The 22,083-nt window shown below is 38.0% G+C and overlaps 1 protein-coding gene across 2 annotated transcripts in view; it reads left to right on the forward strand.

The window, feature by feature from the left end:
* Positions 1-20,234, forward strand: part of USP12 (ubiquitin specific peptidase 12) — an 85,719-nt gene extending 65,485 nt beyond the window's left edge. For both annotated transcript variants that reach the window (XM_081125808.1, XM_081125807.1), the window contains 3 exons: positions 11,799-11,996; positions 15,845-15,923; positions 17,069-20,234. In XM_081125808.1, coding sequence (XP_080981934.1) covers positions 11,799-11,996; positions 15,845-15,923; positions 17,069-17,170 — 379 coding nt within the window. In that variant the 3' untranslated portion in view covers positions 17,171-20,234. The remainder of the gene's footprint in view (positions 1-11,798; positions 11,997-15,844; positions 15,924-17,068) is intronic.
* Positions 20,235-22,083: the final 1,849 nt, after the last annotated feature.

Below are 22,083 nucleotides of genomic sequence, written 5' to 3' on the forward strand. Positions count from 1 at the left end.
ATAACAACTAATGAAATTGAAGCCATAATAAAAATACTCTCAGCAAACAAAAGTCCTGGACCAGATGGATTTACAGGCGAGATGTGTTGCTTACTCTGCTTGGGCTTCTCCACTCCCCTGTCTATACAGATGTCTGTCTTTTATGGCCCTACTAAAGGCTGAACTGAAATGTTCATGAAGGGGGGAAGGGAAAGAACTTAAGATTTTAAAATAATTATATTTTTGTTTTTTGGACACAAACTTTATTGGGAAGGGAAGTGCTTTGGTAGTGGACACAGGTAATCAACAGATTGCTCAGTATTCCCTTCAGATGATTGGAGCACCTCAAATAAGTTTTACTAGAGGTATGGGGGCTGATGTATTAGATTAATCCTGAAAATGTAGAAAGTGTCTAAGACTGTTGATTAAGGAAGATAGAGTCAAGAACTAAATGTAGCTAAAAGGAATGTAACTCAAACTTTATTGGCTAGCTGGAGGAAGGTCCATCTGTGAGCATAAGCTGGTCTTCACATAGCATGACAAGTAACCATACATGAATAATTAGGAATTATCTACAGAGTCAAGCTGTTTGTTTTGAAGATATGCATGAGATTTTATATATTATTTAACATTAATCTTTCATTAAATTACATAGGGAATATATGTTCTTTGTACAGAAATTAGAAAATATAGCCAAGGATAAATCACTTAAGAATTATTATTCATGAAAACAATGTTTACATTTTTGTATAAATCCTAGATATTTTAAGTGCATATGTATTTACACACATAATTTTTGAAATGGAATCAAACTTTTTATATACAGTTTTGTAACTTTTTTCACTTACTGAATTACAACCATGTCAATGAAAATATACTTTAATATCAGTGTTAAGAAGGTGCTACATAGTGTTTTTTGTATGATCATACCTGTCTAAATCTACCAATCCTCTAAATCTAACAATTCAGATTGTTCCCATTTTTTTTCACTGTTTTGGTCCTTTGATGAACATATTTAGTATGTATACACACACTCCCACCCACACATTTTCAGACAGGTTTTAGAGTATTTCTTGTATTATAGAATAAATTATTTATGAATTCATGGGAAGGCACCAATACAGAAATTAGGTATTTTCCACTAGGATGGAGCATCTACCCTTCAATAACTTGTGGTGTGATAGTGGAGAAGTCTTTTTCTGTCTCAGTTAGATTAGTTGATTTCTAAGATCCCTATCATCCCTAAAAGTCTGTAGATTCTCGTCTCAGAATAAGATTGTGTTGAATATACAGATCATAGTTCTTATTAAAGAAAAATCAGTTTGACTTAAAAATGTTTCAGTCTGGATGAAGGATAAAAACCACATCATTTTAGTTGAAAAAGCATTTGACAAAGTTCAACACCCTTTGATGATAATAAACATTCAACAAACTAGGAATAGAAGTAACCTCAGTATAATGAAAACCATATATGAAAAGCCTGCAACCAACATAATATTCAACAGTGAAAAACAGAAGGCTTTTCCTGTAAGATCAGGAACAAGACAAGGATGCCTACTCTCGTCACTTTTATTCAACATAGCCAGAGCAGTTAGTCAAGAAAAAGAAATAAAAGGCTTCCAAATCTGAAAAGAAGTAAAATTATCTCAGTTCAGAGGTGGCAAGATCTTATATATATAGAAATCACTAAATATTAAACAAAACCTTGTTAGAACTAATAAATTCAGAAAAGATGCAGTATACAAAAATCAACACACAAAAATCAGTTGCAGTTTTGTACGCAATGAAAAATCTGAAAAGGAGTTTGGCTCAATGTTTAGAGCCATGGACTAAAGGATTCCAGGTTTGATTTGAGCCAAGGGCACGTACCTAAGTTGCAGGCTGGATCCCGGAGGCCCTGGTCAGAGTGTGTGTGGGAGGCAACAATCATGTGCCTCTCTCACATCGATGTGTCTCTGTCTCTCCCCCCCCACTTCCTCTCCCCCTTCCACTCTCTGAAAAGCAATGGAAAAAAATATCCTCAGGTGAGGATTTAAAAAAAACCACCACATTCAAAATTTATATGGGAAATTTTAAAGGACTCTGAATAGCCAAAACAATCTTGAGAAAGAAAAACAAAGCTGGGGGCCTCATACCCCCTGACTTAAAAACATGTTACAAAGATACAGGAATCAAACCAGTGTGGTACTGCTCTGGACAGTGTGGCTAAGTGGTTAGAGCATCAGCCTGAGCACCAAAGGGTCACAGGTTCAATTCCCTATCAAGGGCACGTACCTGGGTTGCAGGTTCTATCCCCAGGCCCAGTCAGGAAGCAACCAACTGATGTATCTCTCTCAGATCGATGTCTGTCTCTCTCAAAAAAAAAAAAAAAATCAAAGAAATATCATTGAGTGAGGATTAACAACAACAAAAATGTGGTACTAGCATAAAGACATGTAGAACAATGGAACAGAATAAAGAGCCCAGAAATAGACCCTCACTTACGTTGTCAAATGATGTTCAACAAGTGTGCCAAGGCTACACAATAGGGAAAGGGTAGTCTCTTCAACAAGTGGTGCTGGGAAAACCGAATATCTGCATGCAAAAGAATGAAGTTGGACCCTTACCTTATAGTATATACAAAAATTTAAGTCTAAATCAATTAAAGACCTAAGCATAAGACCTATAACTATAAAACTTCTAGAAAAAAAAAATAGGGGCAAGCTTCATGACATTGAAATTGACAGTTTCTTGAATTTGACACCAAAAATACAAGCAACAAAGCAAAAGTAGACAAATGAGACTACATCAAACTGAAAAACTTGTGCACAGCAAAGGAAACAATAAACAGTGAAAAGTCATGAATGGGAGAAAATATTTGCAGAGTATTTGCAGAATGGGAGGAAACATTTGAAAACCAGATATCTGATAAGACATTAATATCCAAAATACATAAAGAAGTCCTATTGCACAAAAAAAATCAAATCACTCAATTACAAAATGGGCAAAGACTTGAACAAACATTTCTCCAAAGAAGATGCACAAATGGCCAGCAAGTACATGAAAAGATGCTCAGCACCACTAATTGTCAGGGAAATGCAAATTAAACCACAGTAAGATACCACTTCTCACCAGTTAGGATGGCCACAATAAAGAAAGGAGAGAGGAAATAAGTTTTGGTGAGGATGTGGAGAAATTGGAGCCCTTGTGCACTGCTGGTGGGAATGTAAAATGGTGCCACAGTTAATGGAAAACAATATGGAGGGTCCTCAAAAAATTAATAAAGTTACCATGTGATCGAGCAGTTTTACTTCTGGGTATATAACTAGAAGAATTGAAAACAGGATTTCAAAGAAATGTGGGCACTCCCATGTTTATTGCACTACACACACTAACCAAGTGTTGGAAGCAACTTAAATGTCCGTTGACAGATGAATGGATAAAGAAAAATGTGGCATATACATAAAATGGGATAGTATTCAGCCTTATAAAAGAAGTAAATCCTGTCACACTGTCACATGCTACAATGTGGGTAAACCTTAAGTGCATTATGCTAAGTGAAATAAGCCGATCACAAAAAAGACAAATTCTATATGATTCCAGTTTTATGAAGAATCTGAAGTAGTCAAATTGTTAGAAACAGAAAATAAAGTGGTGGTTGCCAGGGTTTGGGGAAGAGAAATGGGGGTTGTACAGTAGGCATAGTTTCAGTTTGCAAGATGAAAAAGTTCTTGAGATCTATTGCACAACAGTGTACATGTATTTAACAATACTGGACTACACACTTAAAAAGGATTAAGATGGGCCCTGGCTGGATGGCTTAGTTGGTTGGAGTGTCATCCTGTGCACCGAAAGGTTGCAGGTTCCATTCCTGGTCAGGGCACATACCTAGGTTGAGGGTTTGATCCCTGGTCTGGGTGCATACAGGGCGCAACTGATCGATGTTCTCTCTCTCATGCTGATGTTTTTCTCTCTCCCCTTCTCGCCCTTTAAATACATACAGATCCTTAGGTAAGGATAATAGAAAAAGGATCAGGGTGGTAAAGTTTATGTTGTGTGTTTTGACCACAGTAAAAACTTGTGTGAGGTTTGACGTTCAGTCACGAAATATGTTTGAATTAATATAAAGACAATGTCTTTAAAAATATGCAGTTTGGAAACACTGAAGAATGATTTCTGGAAATGTTATTAATATGCCCTAAAATAAGTGTTCTGTGATCAAATTAATTTGCTGTATACTAAAATTTCCTGGTAGTTATTTATGCTTCATATTGTAGACTCTGAGAAGACCCACAGAATAGAAGAAATATATCTTTTATCTAGCTTTTTCCAGAATTTTTTTACACATAGACTCCTTTTATACAGCATATCTACTGAACTGTGTATAGCACAGTCCAGGAAAAATACCAGCTTGGTAAATGGATGTAACAGTCATAGACTTTTATTCAGCGGGAGGACAGAGCACATGGAGAAAGTGGAGGGATGTCCCTGGGGAACTGGAATGAGAAAGGATTTGATGGCTTTGTTTCAGTTGGAGCTACCCTGTCGTCTGGGCCTGGGGGTGGGAATGCTGCCGAGATTTTGAAGAGTCATATTTCTGTTGTCCTCTCTCCCTCTCATGGCGGGTAACAGCGGACTGGGAGCTGAGCCAGCCTGACTGGCTCCTTGCCCACACACGCTTCCTTCCTCCTCATTTGCTGTGCTCTCCCTTGAGTCCATATTCGGCTTAGCCCACTTCTAGGACCAAACCTGTCCTTATGCGGCATTGAAGACGCCTGCAGTGACCAGGTGGCTCAGCATCAAGTTGTCAGGGCCACAAGCCTATCTGCCCTAGATCTTGTAATTGAGATTCTTTCTGTTCCTGAGATCAAGTCCTTCTCTTTTGCTCCATTTTCATAACTGGGTCCGTCCGTATCTTAGTCCTGTGTCCAGTCCTGTATAGTAAGCATCACGTCGGGATCCTTCAGCAGGAGGAATTTGCCTTAGTGCGGTCACATCCCAACCTCCCCTTGCACGCCCCCCATCTTAGTCCATTCAAGGCTGCTGTAACAAAATACCATGGCCTGGGTGGATTATAAACAACAGAAATGTCTTTCTCACAGTTCTGGAGGCTGGTTAAGTCCAAGGTCAAGGCGCCAGCATGGTCATGTTCTGGTGAGGGCCTTCTTCCTGGTTCAATGGCCAGTGTTCTCTCACTGTGTCCTCACAGGGAGGAATGGTGCCAGCAAGCTGTCTGGTGCCTCAACTCATACACACACGAGTCCCATTCATGAGGAGGGCTACACCCTCATGACTAAGCACCTCCCAAAGGCCCCACTTACTAAAACCATCACATTGGACATTTGAATTACAACATGTGAGTTGGAGGGAGGGGCCCACAAATATTCAGACCATAGCTCCCTTACCCCAACCCATCAGAATTCTGAATCTGACCTGTGTTTGTGGTTTTCTGGGTCCTTCTGTCTTGACAGGTTGATGCTATGCATACCTAGCAGCATCTCCAGACAGTGCTCAGCACTCTGTTCCACCTGTGGTTGAGGCACTCCATGAACCTCAGCCATCCACTGACCTATCCTTTGCTTATAACACAGGCTGGAGGTCAGGTTCTGTCTTGTCTGACTCCTCTCAGTGCTCACATCTCTGTCTCCTAGTGCATCTAGTCATAGCATTATATTCCTTCTCATTCCTCAGCCCAATTTGCCCTAGTTAGTCCTTGTTGACACAGTTTAAAAGAGTGTGGAATTTTATGTCTGTACAATTTTAAGCTTTTCTGTGTGGTCAAGATCTCTAACAGTATTTAGTAAAATTGTTTGTGCCTGTGCTGGGATACTAAATATCTCTGTGTAAGAGTTTGCAAACTGTGTCCCCTGGACCAAATTCAATCTATAGACAGACCTCTTTTCTTGGCTCACACAATTTATACAGATGGGAAATTTTACTTTTAAAAAAATAGTTTCTGACTATTCTTGAAAACAAAATCAAAACAGCAGACAGCTCTGCGCCTGCATTCCACGATGCCCTCGATTGCCTGCAGCTGACTCCTTGGTGTTCTGGTTAGGACTGGGTGCACACTGTCAGCCTCTCCCCCCGCAACTTTCTTTCACTTCTGGCTCTTTGGAGAACTCCCCTTGGGTTACTGCAGAAGGGAGTTTCTGGGAATTTCTTTCACCTGTGACTGACAGGAAGCGAAGAGAATATGAAAGCCCAGCTATCCTTGCTATGGTTGAGAGACATTCACAGTCACGGGTACCCTGGGGATCTGGGGGAGCTGCCCTCTGGGATTTTGCCTGTGATTGATCCCTTCCCTGGCTTCCTGGCTTCCTCCCATTCCCTTCTTCCCTCAGTCTGCCCTGGAGCACTGCCTGGGTAAATCTCCCAATAGGACCCAAAATGAGGAAGTTGTGCTCATCTTCTATGATAGGGGCTGCAGTCATTTGAGTTTGTACCCTGGTATATAATGTGTGGGCAGTAAATTCTTACTAAGAAAATAATACCTGTTGTCTACTCATTCCTGTCTCATGGGAAAATAGTTTGATTAGGTTGGAAGAGAATATGCTTGTTTTGAAAAATCACATTATTGATGAGTGTAAGTTTTTGGAAAGTTTAAGTTGGGAGAAAATTTAAGGAGATATATGCTGTACTAATTTTAAATATTCCTTCTATATTTATTATTACTTTAGGAATATAGAGGAATATGTCCATTTTATTTTTATAGTTAACTGACTTTTAGAAAGAACCTTAAACTGAAATCATCCATTCATTTAGTGTAACTATTACATCAGCACCAAGTGGGATTTATGTGTTGCTGGATCCAATTTGCTAATGTTTTGTTAATGATTTTCATGTTTATGAAATCTAATGGGAGATATTGGTCTGTAATTTTATTTTCTTGTAATACCTCTGTCAGGTTTTGGTATTGGGTTTATGCTGGCCACAAAAATGAGTTGGGGATCATTCCCTTCTCCTTTTTTTGAACAGTTTAAGATAGGTGTTTTTATTTTCTTAAATGTTTGGTAGAATTCCCCAGTGATGCTGTTTGTCCTGTTGCTTCTTTTGAAGAAGGGGGAGATTTTGATTACAAATAGATACAGTACTATTTATTTATTTTTAAATTTTAAAAAATTTATTTATTATTTTTAAAAAGAATTACTTTATCTTTATTGTTGAGACCATTACAGATGTCCCCCTTTTAACCCCACTGATCCCCTCCACCCCACATTCATCCCACCCCCAGGCCCTCCCCACACCGATGTCCACATCCATGGGCCATGCCCATAAACATACAAGTTCCCTGATTAATCTCTCCCCACCCACACACCCCCTCCCCGAGTTCCCTCTGAGATCCCTCAGTTTGTTCCAAGCTTCTATGTCTCTGGATCCACTTTGTTCATCAGTTTATTTTGTTTATTCCACATATAAGTGAGATCATTTGGTACTTGTCCTTCTCTGACTGGCTCATTTCACTTAGCATAATACTCTCTAGATACAGTACTATTTAGATTTCCTATTGTTTCTTACTTTCAGTTTTGGTAAATTGTGTTTTTTTAAAGGAGTTTGTCCATTTCATCTAAGTTATTTGTTTAATGCTGAGAAAATTCTTCTGGATCTATACTGTACTGGAAATTTTTAAAGGATAATTTGTTTGAGCAACTCTTCATGGGTCTGATGTATATAAAGTTGGATTACTGGTTATAAAATTTTATATCTTGTTTTGTTTTTTTACTTTCCGTATTTTCCCGTGCCATTTAGAAACTTTCGCCATCATTGTTTGAAGTTGTGTAGTATTCTTTTATGTTTATATTGTAATATGTTTCAACATTTTTTATTGTTGAATAGTGAGAATTTCCTCAGTTTTTCATAACTATAGAAGTGAATTTTTCTCAGAAGTCTTCTATCTGTCATATATTTAATTTAATTTCTAGAAATGGGATTACTGAGACAAAGGCCATAAAGGCTTTTAATTCATATTGCTAGATTGCTTTCCAGGAATGATTAAGTGTTTACATTTGGTTTTGCTAATGTTTTTCACAGGCCAGATTAGTAGAATAGTAAATATTTCCAGAATAATAAGCTGCCCACCACACTTAAGATCTGTAGAATGCTTATTTAGTATAATTTTGAAAAGTGTTTTTTTATACTTCTTTAGAGACAATGGCTTAGTAAATTTTATTTTTTAATTATGAAAAGTGTTTTTGCTTCACTGTACACATACAGAATTCACTTCTGCAACATTTGTCAAGTATCTATCATGTGCCAGGCATGTTGCTAGATAGAAGAGAAATAAAATGAAAGAAATGGTTTCAACCTGCCTACACTTCAGACCCTAGAAGAAGAGAAAGACCCATAATCATCTAAATACTTTACAGTGTAATAAACTGTACATATGTAAATGAATCTGTAAAGTGCTGATGGAGGATTGAAGAGAGCAGTTATTTGTGCCAGAGGGTGTAACTTTTGAGATGAACCTTTGAAAGAGTAGATTGTTGTTAGGTAAGGTAGGAGTTCAAAGGTAACCCAGGGCAAAATAAAGATTATTTAGAATGTGAAGGATAACCTTTGTTTCACAATTAAAAATTTAACTCCTGAAATTTCCTGATTATTTTCTTTCTGTGATATACGTAGTCTTACTCTTAATATGGAGCGATTTCTTCTCTCTGGCAATCACCTTTAGTAGAATGGTCTTTAACACTTTTCTCATTGTCTCCTGTTCACAGTCTGTTACTATTTTTTTAAATCATTTTTTATTTTTCAGTTACTGTTGACATACGATAGTATATTAGTTCCAGGTGTACACCCCAGTGATTAGATATTATACAACTTAGTAAGTGATCATCCCGATAAATCTCATACCCCTCTGGTACCGTACATAGTTATTAGAATATTATTGACTATATTCCCTATACTGTACTTTACAGCCCTATGACTATTCTGTTAACAACCAGTTTGTACTCTTCTTAATTCCTTCACCCTTTTCACCCATCCTCCCATCTGGCAATGGTCAAAGGGTTCTTTGTATTGATGAGTCTGTTTCTGTTTTGTTTGTTTATTTTGTGTGTGTGTTTTTTAAGATTTAGTTGTTGACAGATATGTATTTATTGCCATTTTATTGTTCATATTTTTTATTTTTCCCCCCTTCTTCTTAAAGAAGACCATTTAACATTTCATGTAATACTGGTTTGGTGATGATGAACTCCTTTAGCCTTTTCTTGTCTGGGAAGCTCTTTATATGTCCTTCGATTCTAAATGATAGCTTTGCTGGGTAGAGCAATCTTGGTTATAGGGCCTTACTTTTCATCACTGAATATTTCTTGCCAACCCCTTCTGGCCTACAAATTTTCTGTTGAGAAATCAGCTGACAGTCGTGTGGGTGCTCCCTTGTAGGTAACTAACTACTTTTCTCTTGCTGCTTTTAAGATTCTCTCTTTGTCTTTAACCTTTTGCACTTTAATTATGATGTGTCTTGGTGTGCGCCTCTTTCGGTTCCTTTTGTTTGGGACTCTGTGCTTCCTGGACTTATATGTCTATATCCTTCACCGGGTTAGGGAAGTTGTCATTATGTTTTCAAAAAGGTTTTCAATTCTTTGCTCTGTCTCTTTCCCTCTGGCATCCCCGTGATGCAAAATTTGGTATACTTGAGGCTCCTTACACTATTCTCATTTTTTTGGATTGTTTCTGATGTCCTGGCTGGTTGTTTTTTGCTTTCTTATCTTCCAAATCACTGATTTGATTCTCAGCTTCATCAACTTTACTGTTGATTTCCTGTAAATTATTCTTCATTTTTGTTAGTGTATCCTTCATTTCTGACTGATGGTTTCCATGTACTTTTTTATGCTGTTGAAGCTCTCACTAATTTCATTGAGCATTTTTATAACCTGTGTTTTGAACTGCATCTCATAGGTTGCTATCTCCATTTTGTTTAGTTCTTTTTCTGAAGTTTTGTTCTGTTCTTTCATTTGGGACATGTTTCTTTGTCTCCTCATTTTGGCAGCCTTCCTGTATTTGTTTCTATGTATTAGGTAGAGCTTCTAGTCTATGTCTCTGGGGCGTGGTAGAGTGGCCTAATGTAGTAGGTATCTTGTAGGGTCCAGTGGCACAGCCTCCCACTTCACCTGAGCTGGGCACTGCAGGTGTGCCTCCCCACCACCACCATGTGGGCTGTGTAAGCCTCCTGTTGTAGTGAGCCTTGATTCCTTTTGGCACTGCAGTGGGAGGGATTTACTCCCCAGGGTGATCAGCTGCAGGGACTGGCTAGCACCACTGTGGAGGATCGGCTGTGTAGGGACCACTGCATGGAGCAAGACTTACTTCATAGGGGCTCTGGTGCCCACTGAGTTCTCCCCTTGAGTGTGTCATTTGTGGAGATGGTTGGGTGATGCTTTGATGTGGTCTGAAGCTGTCCACTGGGTGCACTGGCTCTGAGGCCTCCCGGGAGATGCAGACCAAGGTCAGCCACCAATTATGTTCTGCCTGGGGCCATCCATCATGAGGTACAAAGCAATCTGCAGGTGGCTGCTACTTGTGCTGGGCTTGGAGGTGGCCAGGAAAGGCCGGTTGCTGCTAGTGCCGGGCCTGAGGGCACTTAGGGAGAGGAATAGGGTACGTGGAGGCCAAATGCTGCTTTTTTGAGAGTTCTTTTAGGAAAGTCCGAAGCTTGAACCAAGACAGGCCATTCATATGGAAAATCCACTGGAAAAGGCTTCGGTGGGTCTGCAAGTTGGGTGGGGCCTCAGGGAATCACCAGGGCAGGGTGGAAAGTATGAGCCAGGTTGTTGGAGTCTCAGATATGGAGCCATCTGTCAGCTCTGTTGGGAGGGGTGTCTCAGAAAAGGAACAGTGGCCTCTGCCAGCACTTCTGTTTGGGAGAAAGCTGCCCCCCCTTCCCCTCCCAGCTGTCACCTTGATGCCAGACACTTTAGTTCCTCCCCTGTGTGTCTCTGGTGCCTTTAGAGCTGCTGCCCCATTGCTGGAGCTCAGAGGGAGTAAGTCCCAGTAAGTCTGTGAGCAGTCCCTTTAAGAGGAACTGTCTGGGACTTCAGCAGCTCTCCATCTCAGCCACAATCCCTGCTGGTTTTTACAGCCAGAAGTTATGGGACTTCTCTTCCTGGCACTGGAATCCTGTAGGAGGCCTGTTGGGGAGCCGGGACCCCTTACTCTTCAGGGGGTACCTCTGCAGCCAAGTTATCCTTCCCAATTTCTATCCACTGTACATGGGTGAGGGACCAGCTCGTTTAGTGTCTCCATCCTTTTTACCAGTACCGGTCTCGATGTAGCTTCTTATATCTTTAGTTGTAGGACTTCTCTTCAGCTACCTTTCAGGTGGTTCTGCATGATAGTTCTGTAGTTTAATTGTAATTTTGGCATGGTTGTGGGAAGGTGCGATTAACACATTTACCTACACCTCCATCTTGACTGGAAACTCTCAGTCTGTTACTAATTATATAGATTGATAGAACCAATGATTTCAGTTTCCACTCACATCCAAAAGAATTGGTGGCTTTTAAGAACTGATTTTCCCTACACCAGTCGTAGACATGTGCATTTAGCCTTATCATATTTCAGAAACAAAGATTTCTCAAGAAAGACCAGCCATCCCATGTGTTTTGAAGCCATGTTGAGTGCTCAGTCAGTTTATGTGGTTTGGTGACGATGGGTGGGGTGGGGTAGGGTAGGGTTGTCTTAAGATGCTCAAAATATTGCTTTCCCAATATAAAAATAATTGGTAGAAATATGCAGAGTAGCTGACCATTAACTGTGTTAATTGAATCATAAAATTTGATCATTCTTTTAAGGATATAGCGTACATCTTTTATGAAATTTCGTTTTCATGTTTATTTTAATAGGATGAAAGTTAAAAAACTGCCTATGATTCTAGCTCTACACCTGAAGAGATTTAAATATATGGATCAACTTCATCGATACACAAAACTTTCTTACCGGGTAGTTTTTCCTTTAGAACTTCGCCTCTTTAACACTTCGGGCGATGCAACCAATCCTGACAGAATGTACGACCTTGTTGCCGTCGTGGTTCACTGTGGAAGGTAATTGCAGCTGTGGGGCCTGGCAGTGGGAGGACGGGTTGGTGGACAGCGCGCATTCAGGGTGTTCTTGAGGGATTCCAGGGCCAAACCTTCAGAGGTTCTCATCCAGATACATTTTATCATTTCCTCCTTAAAGCTTTTGTATATGAAAATATATTATTGCCTTGATTTGATTTGTAATTAAGTTTATTGGGGTGACACATTGGTTAGTAACATAATAAGTTTTAAGTGTACAATTCTATAGTACATTATCTCTATGCTCCATCATATGGTCACCCCCCAAAGTCCTGTCTCCCTCTGTCTCCATAAATCTGACTTCATTTACCCTCTTTATTCTCTCCTCACCCCCTTCCCCTCTGGATTTGAATTTTATTCTTATTATTTAAACATTACTCTAAGAACTTTAAGGCCTATTTTCTCCCCCCCCCTTTTTTTTTTTTTTGGTAAAAATGGTGGTGCCTAAATAGATTTGCAAATAAATTATTTCTTAGATTCATTGGATATGTTCATTGTGTTAATGGTTGTGAAAACCATTTAAAATGGCTTTGGAAATAATCTGCAAAGATAAGTTTTCTGATTTTTACCTCATTGTGTTTATTTCCTGTTAGCCAATTTAGTGTGATGTCTCATTCTTTATAACTTAATTTATAAAATAGCTCAGAAAAACTTTAAACTACTTAGAGCATCACATAATCAGAATTTATATTTGAAACATACACATACAGTCTTCATTGACTGTTGAGAATTTCCTGAATAATTGTAAAACAAGACACTCATCTTTACCCCAGGTTTGGGGAAACTTATACTAACAGTATGTTTATCCAACTAAAAAAACCCCTGGCCTCCCCAGCTTTAGCTGTCCCTCCCAGCTCTCTGCTCAGAATATGTAATGACAACTGGCAGTCAGCTCTGTCATAACAGTCTGAATGAACCTCCATCACTTCATTAACCTGTCTCCCTGTATTTTATACTTCTCTCTCATCTTTCTATTTTGGAACATTCCATTCCTAAAGTCAGAGTGGTGACATCTGAACGGAGGAAAACAATAAGGAATAACTTAAAGAACCTTTATTTATTCAGTCCAGAGGTTTTAGAGGCAGAGAAACCTTAGTTTCAGTTCTCCTGCCATTCCTGGTCAGTGTGACCTCATGCGGAACTCCCTGAATGGCAGTCAGTTTTCTCTTCTATAAAAGGTAAATAATACCAGCTACCTTACTGCATTGTCAGGATTAAAAGGGGAGTGTAAAGCATTTAACTGCTGCTACTGTTTTAACAACAGTAATAATGTTAGCCTTTCACACCCTAACTGTACCATTTTGCAGCCTTTTCATATTCAGTGACAGTTTTACCCTACTTAAATTCTGGTCCATCTTTTGGAATTGATCTGCTGGCAAGATCTTGAACTCTGAGATTCCTGATCACGACCCTGGGCCCCCTCCCCTCTCAGTCTTCTTTTAAAATTTAATCCACCCTTTTTCCCCTGATAGCCTCTTGTCTCTTGATCTTTCTTTTTAACCCTTTCCTTGGCCTCACGTGCTTCTCCGCCCAGCCTTACCGCCAGTCAGTTATTAAAGCTTGTCATTACAAGCACTGTGACATTGTCTTGCCGCCTGTTGGTGTCTCTAACCTTAGCTGTCAGAATGCTGCAGAAGGGTGAGGGATGCACATTGACACCTCACCAGCCTGCTGACTGTAGTGGGCGCATTCCTGCTTGAGTTCCTCACAGCAGCTGCCGCACATACCTCCCCACCCGTTTCTTCTTCCTTTTCTCTCACTGTGGTCCCCTGTGCCTTCACCTGTCCCCTGCTCTGCCCATTACACCTCCCTGCGTCTTCCTCAGCGCTCTTCTCTACAGCTGCGTTCTCCATTTGGTGCCACGCCTCTATGCTTACGTAACTGCTAGGTGTGTGTTGCTGGTCATGACTTACTGCTTTGTAGTGTTACATTTATTCGTTTTTATGTCTGTTTTCCTTATGAGAATGGGCACTTTTGAAAACAGGAAATAATTTGTCCATTAAACACTAATAATATTGTAATTTTTTTCATTTTTATTTTATTTATGAAATTTATCTGTAGATGCGTTTCATATCAGTATAAAGGGTTTACCTTTGTCTGCATCCTTTGAGTATTGGGGAATCTCATTTTTAGCATGTCTGTACCAGCCCAGTTTGCTCACTCTATCCCCAGTGCCTGGCGTATCATAGGTGTCCAACGAATGTTTGCTGCATTATTAAATATTATACTTTAAGCTCATCTCAAACTCAGACTCCTCTGTGTATCTAACCTTTCTTGATTCCTCAGTCCTCTCCCCTCCTCTCACTGGATGAGGTCTTGTTTCACTGTCCCCGTGGCTCTGCTTTTCTATCCTGTTCTGTATATGCTTTTGGAGTAGTTACCTGCTGAACTGGCAGTGTCTTCAGGGCAGGACATTGTCGGTGTCTCTCTAACCCCCACAGAGCCAGCGCAGTCATTTGTACACATCAGGTGTCTTTACATATTGAACTGAGCATGTTTTATGTTCAGAATGCAAACCCCTGATTAACAACTTCCTTGGGTATAAATATTACCCTCAGTCCTTCATCTTATTATTAATTTCTGTAATTAACTTTGCCTACCGTTCTTCAAACTAGCTCTTAGCCAAAGAAAAAGTTGCCTAACCTTTTCAGTCTGATACCTACCCATCCTCAGCCTGCCTACCTCCTTTCCCTTTAGGCTCTGTTGCTCAGCCTTTCTGTGATTTTTCTTTATTTTCACCCCCTTGAAAAAAATTTTTTTTTATTTCCCGCTTCTCACTATAAAACACATGACTTTCTAGATGAATCCTATAGAAATGGAGAAATTAGACTTATTTTAGCATTAAAAGCTTTTTAAAAAAAAAGTTTTGAGGTGTTTTCCTCTGTAGTGAAAAAGTCCTCTTGTGCCATGTTGAAACCTAAGATACTCATCTCACCTACAGGACTGAGGATCTGACACATGGGAAAAGTAGTAGGTTGCATATTCTAATGTCCGAGCTTGTTACTTTTAAAATAGTATTCACCATAAAGCATAACTTGTGTTGAAAAAATTTTGAACTCTGTTATATTAATTATAGAATTACATATACGTTTTTATAATGAGTCAGACTGAAAATCTTCAGCCATGTCCTTTTTAAAGCAAAGAAATTTATTTTAAAAGAAATAATCTTTATTTTTACAAAATCTAGATTTCTATATATTAAGATTTGTTAAAATTGAGATACAAAGGCAATTATAATAATTGTAACTTGAAGAAAGCACTAATAATATTAATCATTGGGCAAATGTCATTTGTTTTTAGAGAAGTTTATAAAGTTTGAGCTTGAGTTCAGAACCATGAATTTGCTGTCTTCATTTGCCTTTTCCAGCATCCCATAGGATCTTTCCTCTAGAGAAGAACTATTGCCACAGGAATAAGACTTAGAAGTAATACTACGTGCGTTGTTCTGTAGTTTAACTCAGCATGTACTGGATGTGACTCCCCTCCCACCAAAAATGCTAGAAAATTTTATTTAAATCTTTCATAGAAGCAAATTTGAAAATTAGTTTTAAAAATAATTAAAATTGTTACAAATACAATAAGGAATTTTAATAACTTAGCTTTATATAAATAGAATACTGGTCATACCTCTGAAAGTAGAGTTCTAATTATTTGATTTTAAAATTGATTGCCAGTTCAGATCAGTATCGCTTGATTTGGCCGGGAGATGGGTAGGTAAGGAGTATTTTTATCTGTTTTGGTTTTTCTTCTTTATAGAACATGAAATTTAGGGCATAGAAGAGTAATAATAATAAACATTTTATAAGATTAACTTTTCTTTCTCTTTGTTTCAGTGGTCCTAATAGAGGCCATTACATCGCAATAGTTAAGAGTCATGACTTTTGGTTGTTGTTTGATGACGATATTGTAGAAGTAAGTAGTTTCTTTATTTCTTCTTTTTCTTCAAAGTGTGCATGTGTTTTACTTTTCACTTTTTTCTCTCAGCTTCTCATTCATATATGACAGGTGATGAGTATTAGCCAAATGTCTAGGTCTTCAGATTATAATCTAATTTCTATTTTGTACTCCCTAACGTCTAGTCCCAATGCTTGAATTGTCAGCTAACTTTATAGTGTTTAGAGTATGACAAGGGATAGCTTTCAATGACAGTTTTTTAAAAACTTTCATTATTAAAGAAGAAATATACTGAGCTATAACATACCTATAGCAAAGTGCACGAATCTTAAGCAACAACTTAATGAATTTTTGCATGGGCATGCATGCACGCACACAAATGTGTGTACAAGCACACACACAGGTCAAAGTATAATACGTTTTCAATACCCAAACAAGCTCTCTTATTCCCCTTCTTGGTCAGTACCTACAGCTCTCTTCCCCTCTACCCGCCTTCCCTTGGAACCCACTACTTTTACTTTTATTGTTTTGATTAATATCGCCTGTGTTTGACTATAAATGGACTCATCAAGTATAACTTCTTTTGTAGGTGGCTTTTTTCACTCATCATATCTGTGAGATTCTTTGTTGTTGCCTGTAGTAGTAGTTCTTTATTGCTGTGTAATTTTCCATTGTATAAATATACCAAGTTAGAAATTTGGCTTTTTGTCCATTATTGACTATTAATTATGAATAAAACTACCTTGATTATCCTTGTACAAGTTGTTTGCTGGACACACACACTGATTTCTTGGGTTGTCATTTAGCAGGTCCCAAATGGTTGACTATTAGTGGTTTCATAGTTCAGCTGATACCTACAAATTAGAATTGCTGGATTAAAGGGTAGTTGTATGTTCAGCTTTAAAAGATGATGTTAAACATTTTCCCAATGTGTCTGTACAATTTTATATTCCCCCCACCTATGTATGAGAGTTGTAGTTGCTCCATATTCTCACCAACACTTGGTATTATCAGTCCTTTTAATTTAAGCCATTCTGGTTGTGCAGCGCTATTTTATAAATGAGAAAATGAAAGGCATATTTCTAGGAAATGCTGAAGGTTTTATTGGATTTAAGCAGTTCAAGGAGCTTGTTCATGTACTAATGTTACATTTTGCCTCACAGAAAATAGATGCACAAGCTATTGAAGAATTCTACGGGTTGACATCAGATATCTCAAAGAACTCTGAGTCTGGATACATCCTTTTCTATCAGTCTCGGGATTGAGGGGAGCCGTGATGAAGAGATTTCTGCCTCATTTCTTCTCTGGTTATTATGGAAAGGATCAAGCACTGATTTTTCAAGAAAAGAGAAATGCAGGAAGCTCAGGGGGCAGTGGCACACTTTGCACACAATAAAGCAAAGGCTGGATTAACAAGCTCTTCCTATCATGGTAGTTGATTTCTTTGCTCAGGTATCATGCTGTCTGTGCAGTTCCATTCAACGAGAGAGTGGCATCAGAGAGAGCAGCTCCTCCTGTAAAGCAGCCTTCCGGTAATTGACACACATATTCTCTTTATTCATTGCACCAGTAATGATTTGAACTCCTTGGGTGCAGTAGAAAGAACAGGGATCTGTGCTAGGTTGTATTGATAATTTAAGGAGATGATAGAGAACACACTGCATAAATTTGCCTGTGTTGAATGTGTACAGAAAGAATGTTTGGTGGTCTTTTCAATGATAAACCAGAAATACTTTTGGGCCCAACACTTGCAGTTGCCTTCCTGATATAAAAAACTAACAGATATTAGAATCCAGTGTCAGGAAGACAAATATGTTTTGCTTCTCTAAAGAAGCTTTTAATAATATACAGTCTATGTATATGTAGGGAACAGTTGGTCAAAAGTGGCTTTTTGTTTCCCCAAGGGGAAAGACTGGCTTTGTAATTAGAATTTTTTTTCTTATTTATTTTACTTAAAACTGCTAGAGTCTAAGTATTGTATGAAGTGTCCATGATTCTGTCAGTAAATTTGAGCATATTTTTATTAGCTTTTGTCAGTTTAACTAATCCTTTTGTTTGTTTCTATTTTTAAGGTGAATTTTAAACTCTGTTTTAAATCAGTAAGATACCATAAGAAAAGTACAATGAGAGGAAGTAAATATTCTTTTTCAGGAGGAGCTGATATCTCTGGCTAAATATTTGTCTTTTGTTATAGTTATTAAGTCAGTTATTTTATTCAGCTTTAATTTCAGTAAAATAAGAAACTACAAGGAATTCCCTATAGCTGTTGGGATGATAAAAGACATTCTGGCGCAGTGGTGGTTTGCCAGTCTTTAGAATTCTTAAATACTCTAATGTTTCACGTTGAGGCCATGTCTGGAAGATTCATGTCATAGCAGTTATGTTATTTTCCAGGGTCATTCTTTACTTTGGAAAGAAGGAATCATTCATCATAACGCAGTAGCTAGCGAAAAACACCTTTGAAAATGAACTTTTAATGAAGTAGAACAGGAATACACAAACATGTCTTTTTCTCCCTCCACCTTTACAAATCTTATTGGGAGAGTATTTGGAAATTAACTTTGTTAAGACTCCCTTCTGTTGGAGTTTTAAGAAGTAATGTGTGTAATTAAAATGTGTGTAAATTATTGCAGTTGACACTTTTTCATGCATCAGTAAGTTCTCTGACAGTGGCCGAATGTCACTTGTGGAAAGTAATTGAATATATATTCAAAATAATAGCAATCAGGCCCTGGATATTCCTTATCAGAGTCTTTTCAGGCAGTAATTTTTTTAATTGCTGTAATTTTCTAAACTTATTTTACTAATACTGTTGACTATGAAAAACAACAAAAAAGAATCTTTTTGTCTGCTGCTATTATTAACATTTATTATCTGTATCTTTTAGCTCAGGAAATGACTTCACCTATTCGTTCCATGAACATATCTTTAACAGGGTCACTTAGCTAACTGGGCTGTTTAACAGATGTGTTGGGAGAAAATTGTGATGTATTTTGACAAATTGCTTTTTAAGGTATAGTTTCTGAAGCCTTATCCTGTCTGGTGGAATTGTTTTGTACAAATCACATAGCCTGGCTGATTTACCAACATTGCACAGAGAATCACAACCAAGAATGTGGGGAAGGCCATAGCAGTGGAACTGGATACATTTTTATTTTGAGGGCTTAAACCAAATTGTCTTGGAATTTAAAGCTGTGTTTCTGTGGCTTTCAGCACAGAGAAGGGGGGAGTAAAGTGAAGCCGAGTCAGTTTTTATGTGAGTCAGGCCACAGCATGTATAAGAAAGATAGATGAAGTCATTTGCATAAAGGTACAGCGTTGGTATACTATGTTTTGTTTGTTTTCACATTGTGCATTTTGAAAAACAGTTAAAAGCCAAGGTTAAATTTCATATTAAAGCAAGTGATGGCATTCTTGTTGAGTTCCATGGAGTCACACACTGTTCATATCTACACTGCATTTAATAGTGTGATTGTCAGGGGAGGGACTATGGGGTGATGGTTCTCAATTTACTTTTTACTCTTATTGCAGCTGCATCTAAGTAGAATGTTTGGAAGCTTATCAGAAACTCAACATACTTCAAAAACATATAGGGTTAGGGTTGGGGGGGAAATGCAGATATAGTAAGAAAAGCGACCCATATAGACAGCTTGTCTGTCAGTTGTGAGCTTGTCTGTCAGTTGACTGTGGTTCAAATGAGGGGCAGGCTTCAGTTGTAAATGATGGCTGATTGGTGTCTATGTACATGATTGTTGGGATAGCTGTCCCATATTTTGTATATTGGAATAAAAATTTCTATAAATTATCGTAACTAAAAGTAAATATTCTAAATTAAGTCTCACTTGGAAGTCATATGGCTTCTGTCTTGGCAACTTTACCTTTAGAAGATTACTTAAGACAGAAGCCATGTAACTTCCAGAAGGAAAAGGAAATGTGTAATATATGGGTCTTGTTGCCTCTAACCATTAGTATAGGATTTTTTCTTTCCTTGATGGCAGTAGAAAGACCTCATTTTCATAACATACTACTCTTGATACTTTCTTTAAAGATACTTTTCATTAAAGATTCTCTCATGAGGTATTTAACTGGGAGCTGGGAGGCTAAGGCGCTCAGGTCCTGGCTCTTCAGTGAACTTAACTGTGTGACCTTGGGCAAGTCACTTAACCTCTCTGTGCTTCAGTCTCCCTATCTTGTAAAATGGGAGTAATACCTACCTCACAGGGTTGTTGTGGGGATTAATTAGATATAATGTCTGTAAAGCATCTAAGGTTCTTGAAGAAGGCGCTATATAAATACAAAATAATATCTATTAAAGTTGTTTTATTTGTGCTTGGGGTTTTAAGTGTGTTTTTTCCCTTTTTGTCTAAAGTGTATTTGCAAATTAGAAGTATACTCTTTGGAAATTGTCTTACTGCTTTTGCTCAAAAGTTACTACTTTTATTATCCAAAGAGATTTTCCCAGAACAGCATTCCATATTGCATTTTTCTTTATGGAGTAGCATTATCTTTCCCAAAAGCCCAAGTTTAAACATTTAAATTTAGAATCACAGAATCTTTGAGGGGAGATATTTGCAAAGTCACTGTTCCTAGCACTTTTCCTCCCTTCCAGTGTAGTAATTGCTGCTGTAAAATCTGTTCTTCAGTACTTGAAGCCTGTTCTATTGTTGAGTAACTTGAATAGTTGTGTGTGTCTCCATTATATGTAATCCATCCATCATCACCCTCCTGTAGAAGCACTTCTGTTTATCCATATGTCTGAAAAAGTGTTCTTAGAATAAACACAGTAATAGGTGTACTAGACTGTCATTGGAGACCTAAGATTGCATTTTCTTTTCTCAGCATCTGTATCACACACTTCATACTGAACTTTGAGTAAATGAAATTCTCTGTATTTAAGAGAGTTTTCATGAACTGTTGAAAAGCCAAGACTGCCCCTCCCTTTTTTAAAGTTCCCTTGTTACCTGGTACCTGTGCATGTATTTTAAAGCTTTTCCACTTCTTTTCACTTATTTTTTTTATGATAACCTACTGCCTTTTTTATCTTCAGAGCTGCTAAAGTAACAACCCATCACTGGTAAGTTCATAGTGCAATAGGACCTATACTTTTAAAATGTTAATCTTGACAACAGCCTCTATGAAGTAGAGGTATCCCTATTTTACAAAAGGGGAAACAATCTCTTCAGAGGTTAAGAAATTTTCCCAAGTCATTCACTCAGCTGGAAAGTTGCAGATCTATCTAGGTTTCAGATAAGTATGACCTCACTGCCAAGTTCTTAACCATGGTTGGCATTATCAAACGATTTTATTTATTGTGGGAAATACACATAACATAAAATTTACCATTCTAACCATTTTAATTGTACCATTAAGTGACACTAAGTACATTCACAATGTGCACTATCACCACTGTCTGTTTCCAGAATTTTAATCTTCCCAAACAGAAACTGTGCCCATTAAACAATAATGCCCTACTCCCCTCTCTCCCCAACTTCTAGTTACCCCTTTCCTACTTTATATCTTTATGAATCTGACTGCTCTAGGTACCTCATATAAATGAAATCATACAATATTTATCCTTTTGTGTCCATCTTATTTCACTTAGCATGTTTTCAAGGTATGTTTGTGTCAACTTCCTTATTTTTTAAGACACAATAATATTCCATTGTATGTGTATACCACACTTTGTTTACCCATTCATCTCTTCATGGCCATTTGGGTTGTATCCATCTTTTGGCTATTGTGAATAATGCTGTAATGAACATTGTTGTACAAGTATTTGAGTCCCTGATTTCAATTCTTTTTGGTATATACTAGGAATTGCTGGACCCATATAGTAATTCTGTTTAACTTTTGCAGTAACTGCCGTACTGTTTTCTACAAGAGCTACACCATTTTACAATCCCATCAGCAATGCACTAGGGTTCCAGTTCCTGCATATCCCTGTCAACACTTGTTGTTTTCTGTTTTTGTTGCTGTTGTTATTTTGGGGGTGGGGGGTGGGGTTGGTAGTGGCCATCCCAACTGGTGTGAGGTCATATCTCATTATGGTTTTGATTTGCATTTCCCTGATGATTAGTGATGTTGAGCATCTTTTTATGTACTTATTGGCTATTTGTATATCTTCACTGGAGAAATAGCTAAGTCCTTTGTCCATTTCTTTAAATTGGGTTGTTTGTTG

Source organism: Miniopterus schreibersii (genome assembly GCF_964146895.1).
Source record: "Miniopterus schreibersii genome assembly, chromosome: 2".
Taxonomy (NCBI): Eukaryota; Metazoa; Chordata; class Mammalia; order Chiroptera; family Miniopteridae; genus Miniopterus; species Miniopterus schreibersii.